The sequence below is a fragment of the Loxodonta africana genome, chromosome 18 (genome assembly GCF_030014295.1).
Source record: "Loxodonta africana isolate mLoxAfr1 chromosome 18, mLoxAfr1.hap2, whole genome shotgun sequence".
Lineage (NCBI taxonomy): Eukaryota > Metazoa > Chordata > Mammalia > Proboscidea > Elephantidae > Loxodonta > Loxodonta africana.
The window spans coordinates 13,009,602-13,015,601 of NC_087359.1; the positions used below are offsets into that span (position 1 = coordinate 13,009,602).

Consider the following 6,000-nt stretch of genomic DNA (forward strand, 5'->3'; position numbering starts at 1 on the left):
ATGCACACCACCCTCCCAGGTACGTGCTTTGATAGATGCAAACAGTGAAGCTCAGAGAGGTTAAGTAATCTGCCCAGGTCCCCCAGCAGGCCAGTGGGGGAGGGGTTTTGAGCCCAGGGACGGACAGCACTGCCCCCACTAACTTCATTTCTGGAGAAGTGCAGTAATCGCTCAAGTCATCATCTCCATGTGAGAAACCCTCGTAGGGGCACAGGGCACAGCTTCACAGCTAAGGCTGTGCACGGATTGGACACTCCTGCCCGTCCCTGGGGTCCCTGCTTCCCTTGAGACAGGTCTGGGGTCCTGAGGTCTGTAAAAAAATTCCAAAGCAAACAAGATATGGCATAGGCCTGACATAAGGAAACCAGTAGCTCAACCAGGTTTCTCTTAACACGTTCCTCTTAGGATTGTTTTTCAGGCAAACCAACTAAAACCAGAATCCTGCTGGATGTCCCCATCCCATAATGAGCCCTGCTTAGGAACCGAGAGACTCGTTTCAGGGAACTCAAATCACCAGATTTATGTCATCTATTTTTTTTATAGTACTTGGACCCATTTCAGAAGCGAGAGGTCCACCATCCACTTCCTGCCAAAAGCCGGACCCAACCCCTTTTTAATGAGTTTAATGAATACGTATAACTTCCTTTTATTGCACAGTATAAAACTTCTCTCAGCCCTTTGTTCTGGGAGACAGTGCTTTGAGAGTGAGCTCCCTGTCTCCTACTCGCTGCAAGTATTAAATTATGCCTGTTTTAAATCCACTTGAGTCTTAGTTATTATTAACGAGAGTACAAGCAGTGGGCCCACTGCATTCGGTAACACCCTGACTAGCGGCTGAATCAGGGCCAACTGCCACCGCCCCTCAGTGTGCCGGTCACCCACCCATGCTGCGCGGCAGTGAGCTCCCCAGAGCATCCTCAAACAGACCTGCAGGTGGACGGACAGACGCACAGGTATCCAGACACCTGTGTGTCCGGACTTAAAAAAAAAAAAAAAGCGGACTTACAGACTCTAAATCCAGCCAACTGCTGAGTGGCAGGGTGACCTCGCGTGTACCTCAAATCACTGTTACAACAAAACGGGCAAGCACTGCACATGATTCGCTTAAGCTGGGTTATTCACCCTGCAGACGGCCAGTGCTGGCTCACAAATCCCTGCAGAGCCATGCCTCTGCTCCTGGTGCTGGAAGGTTCTGTCTGCGGTGGTGAGGGGGACAAGGTCCTGGGTGGAGTCCCCAGGTAGTGCAACAGGTGACCACACTCAGGTGCTAACTGAAAAGGTGGTTCCAAGTCCAGTGTAAGGACAAATACAAATTGAAAATGCACGGGCTTGAATTCTCCCCACTGAACACAAGGGAAGAGGCTCTTTCAGCATTCCCGTTAGATAACCTGGCATTGTAAATTCTCTCTCTGTCTCCATCTCTTTAAATCAAAGATGTTCCCTCAGGGACCTCCTCTTTCCTGAACTTCAGGTGTCAGGCCATAAAGGGAGTAGAAAATTAGAAATTTCATTTTGAAAAAGCCAATACAACGGGCTGTAACCCCTTAACTCGCAGTGGTTAAGCTGCTGGGCTGTCACCTGAAAGGTGGAAAGTCCAAACCCACCAGCCCCTCCAGGGGAGAAAGATGTGGCAGTTGGCTTCTCTAAAGATTTCAGCCTTGGAAACCCTATAAGGCAGCTCTACTCTGTCATATAGGGTTGCTATGAGTCAGAATGGACTCGACAGCAATGGGCTTACAGTTTTTGTTTGTTTTGTTTTTTAATTTCTTTATCTCTGTAAAAGGCCAGATTCCTTCCCGTGATACATCACATTCTGGCTTCAGGCTTATTTAATACTAAAACTTCTCTTCCTCTTCATTTTTGTGGAGACATTTTCTCGGTTGGGGGTAGATTTTTTTTTTTTTTTAGTAACTTTTCCCCAACACCACACAGAAGTGCCTGAGAAGGAAGGCCTGGCGATCTACTGCCAAAAAATCAGCCACTGAAAACCCTATGGAGCATGCGTGTTCTACTCTGACACACAGATTCCCCAGGAGTCGGAACCGACTCGAAGGCAACCGGGTCTGGGAGGTTCTGGGCAGTGTATATCTTTTTTATTTTCTGCATTTTTCAAGTTTCCTTGAAGGAGTGTTTTTATAATGGAAAATGAGTATGGAAAGCACAAGGTCCTGGCAGGAGTTGAGTAAAGGCTGAGAGCCACTGGGGAAGCTCAGAGGCTGAGACCAGACTGGCCAGGGGATTTCAGAGGTGATGTTGGTGGCACTGGTGGAAGTCAGGGACTGCCTGTCAGGGTCGCCAGTGAGGGGAAGAACAGGTGCTGTCCCTGGGGAGGTCTGGGCTTAGCTGGCCCCTGGCATGGATGGGATGGGGCACTGGCCAGCTGGAGGGGGGGGGCCTGTGGGTCCCCCAGGAGGCACTAGAAGGGCTGATGGAGGCCCAGACCCAGTTCCAGAAGAAAAGGTCTCGACCTTGGGTCCTCTGAAACACTGGCCAGAGCAGTGGGGGCTTGGGTGGAGGGGCACCTAATAGACATTTTGAACACCCCCAGGACCCCTTGCTGCTCCTGGCCCTACAAGGAACCCCACGTCGGAGCATTTGAAGCCCCTGCTGTCACATCAGCCCAAGCGTCACCTCCCACGCTCCACCTGTGCCTGAGGTGGCTGGGGCTCTGTGTGCACACCTGTACCCCCTCCATGCCCATATCCCTGTGGTCCCTGCACACACCAAGACGCAGGCATCCTGGAGCTCTGGGCAAATGAACTTTCTGAGGCCTCTCTAGTCCTCCACCCGAACTCCCAAGGGACCAGCTCAGCTCACACCTATGGACAAAAGGGTGAAAGAGGAACTGTCCCCAGTCCATCTCAGTTGCTTCAGTCAAGTCCTTGACATCTTGGTTTCACTTTCCGTTCCTGCAAAATGAGAGTCACAGCCCAGGGAGAGATAAGCAGGAAGGCATGTGTGTTTCTGGGGACACACAATAACCCCCGTCCTCAGAGAAGGGGCACCCTGGGCCGGGCCAAGGCTCTGGGCTCACAGGACCCAGCAGACACTAGGAGCTCAGCGACAATGACTCAATATCTCAACAGTAAAGAATGGATAACCACAACCAGGAACTGATTGTGTCCGTGGGACAACTGAGGCCATGGGCTCCTGGGGAGAGCTGGACCCCGCACGCCTGGCTGCTCAGCAAAGCTCCTCTCCAGAGGTGAGCAGAAACAGAGACCCACCAAGAGAACAGCTACAACAGAGAGCCACAGCGCCTCCTAATTCCTGCAGCCTGTCCAGAACACTCAGACAGGAGCGCTCTGTGCAAATGGAGCAGAAATAAGAACCACAGGGGATCTGTTAGCTTCTACCCCAGCCCCTTAACACCAAGTGTGACACCAGAGGGTCCCCAAAGATGGGTGAGCAAGGAGCCCTGCACCAATGAGGTGTACTGACTCTGCACACACACAGGTCCTCTCTCCAACCTGCTTTCATTCCTCGAAAAATATTTTCTGAGCACCTACTTTTACTATGTGCCAGGCACTTTACAAGGAACTTGGGAAAAGCAGGTCAAGGGACAAAGTTCTGCTATGAAGCCACACACTGGTGTGGTCAAGTGCTAGGGGACAAACAGCCAGGTAAAGTGCAGCTGGGAGTGGGTGAAGGGTGCAGGTTGTGGTTTTAAATGGGGTGGTCAGGGTGGGCCTCCTGGAGGAGGAGGAGATGGGGGGGAGCGGTGCTGCTACCTGGGGGAAGGTAAGTTCCAGGCAGAGGTGCTTCCAGGCAAGAAACCTGTTGCAATCCAGTTGATTCCAACTCATAGCAACCCTGTAGGACAGGCAGAACTGTCCCACAGGGCTTCTAAGGCTGAAATCGTTATTGAAGCTGACTGCCACACCTTTCTCCTGTGGAGCAGCTAGTGAGTTTCAACCACTGACCTTTCAGTTAGCAGTCGAGCACTTAACCACTGCACTACCAGGGCTCCTTGTTCCAGGCAGAGGGAACAGGTAGTGCAAAGGCCCCGTGGTCAGAGCACACTTGACATGGTCCAGGAAGGACAGTGGCTCTGGGGTGGGGGGCAGCAGAGGTGGGGGTGGCAGAGGTGGGGAGCAGCAGAGGTGGGGAGCAGCAGAGGTGGGGGGCAGGGGGCAGGAGAGGAGGGGGCAGGAGAGGTGGGGAGCAGGAGAGGTGGGGGCAGGAGAGGTTGGGGGGCAAGAGAGGTGGGGGTGGCAGAGGTGGGGAGCAGCAGAGGGGGGGGCCAGGAGATGTGGGGGGAAGGAGGGGGGGCAGGAGAGGGGGGCAGCAGAGATGGAGCAGCGGGGGGCAGCTGGGGGCAGCAGCGGCGAGGCAATGGGGGGGCAGCAGACATGGAGGGCAATGGGGGGCAGCAGAGATGAGGGCAGTGGAGGGCAGTCTGTGTAGGATCTGTGGGCCATGTAAGGACCCCAGCTCTTGCCTGAGTTAAATGGGGTGCTCTGGGAGGGGAAGGACATGATCTTCCTTTTAAAAGACCCCCCCCCCAGCTGGTGTGCGAGTGTCAGGGGGCAGGGTGGAGGCAAGGAGGCCCATTAGGAACCTCTTGCAGGGGTCCTGGAGGTAGACGAGCGGCAGTGGTCAGATCTGGGTCAGCTCTGATGGTGGAGCCGACGGGACCTCTACGAACTGGATGTGGGGCGTGAAAGCATGTGAGCAGGTGAGGATGGTGAGGGCCAAGAGCTGGAAGGGTGCTTGCTGCTGTTTTGGGAGGACGGGAACCTGAGGGGGCAGGTTTGGGGAGAGACAGGAGCTTGGCTTTGGACATGGTAAGGAGGAGAAGGGGCTGGAGTTTAGGTGAGAAGCCCAGGAGAAAAGATGAGTTTGGGTACTACCCAGAGATGGGAGGTGTTGACAACCATGAAGCAAGACCAGGTTCCCAAGAGACAGAGAAGGGCCTTGAGGCAGGTGGGAAGCCTGTCTGAGGTCATGGAAGCCAAGAGAACCAAAGATGGACCACAAACATGGCATGTCCGCATCCAGCAGGTGAAGTCCACCTGACACAACCCCTCTCCGGTTCCCATCATCAGAGGCATGCACGGGCCCAATGCCTGGGCTGTGGTGACCCCTCACTGTCACCTACAAACAAGCCCAGGCAAAGTCCTCACTCCACAGTAACACCTTGGACCCCACTTCCATGGGCATCCTCTAAAATTCCAGCCCTTCTCACCCCCAAGGGGCAAATGGTAGCCAAGAGACCTTCCTAAGAGATGAAATTGCAATTAAAAAATAAAAGCCACAGCTTTCCAGGACCCCCAGTGCCTCTGGAAAAGAAGCTGACAAGCCTGTTCTTCTCCTGAAAGTACCTCTTCTAGAGCCTCACTGTGCTCCAGCCCCTTGGGCCACAATGCCTGCCGTCAGAAAGGCTGGTCTCCATTTCCGGGTCAGTGGGGTGGTGGGGGGTGGGGGGACTGGCTGACCGCCCTCTCCCTGGCCAGCAGGTCCCCACGGTGCCTCCACCCTCGCCCTCTGGCCTCACCTGGTTTGGGAACCGCAGGAAGCCTGACTCCGCACTGGCTGCAGAATTTGGGGGGTTCATTTTTAGAGACAGGATGGCAGGAAGGACACTCCATAACTGCAGGAAAGGGGTCCTCCAGGCCAGCGTCCCACTGCAAACTTGGAAGCAAGAGCCCCGAGGCAGTCAGCTATATACCAAGCTGCACATCACGTGACCCAAGCCCAGTTTCAGTTTCATTTTCTGAGAAAGTGAAATTACACTGGTCCACTACGACCCACTGCTCCAATCAAAACCCAGCCCTGCCCCTCACCAGTCACAGCACTATTCATCCCCCACCTGTCCCCTGCCCCTTCCCCCCTCTGCTGCCTGGACAGGCGTCCAGAACTCTAGGCCGCCCTGTCAGCCATCATTCAGTCTCCAACGCTGCCTCTGAGGCTCTCACTGAGACCGGGGCCGGAGGCTTTCAGGGAACCAGCTCAGCAGGGCTGAAGGGTCAGGTGTCAGTGGAGCTGGGGGTGCATGGG

At 54.4% G+C, this 6,000-nt stretch overlaps 1 protein-coding gene across 11 annotated transcripts in view; it reads right to left on the reverse strand.

The window, feature by feature from the left end:
• The window catches only part of RNF213 (ring finger protein 213), a 129,141-nt gene extending 123,469 nt beyond the window's left edge, over positions 1-5,672 (reverse strand). For 9 of the 11 annotated variants that reach the window (XM_023556824.2, XM_023556820.2, XM_023556822.2 and 6 more), the window contains exon 1: positions 5,498-5,672. In XM_023556824.2, coding sequence (XP_023412592.2) covers positions 5,498-5,591 — 94 coding nt within the window. In that variant the 5' untranslated portion in view covers positions 5,592-5,672. The remainder of the gene's footprint in view (positions 1-5,497) is intronic. The other 2 variants (XM_023556825.2, XM_023556823.2) reach the window with 1 other exon arrangement.
• Positions 5,673-6,000: the final 328 nt, after the last annotated feature.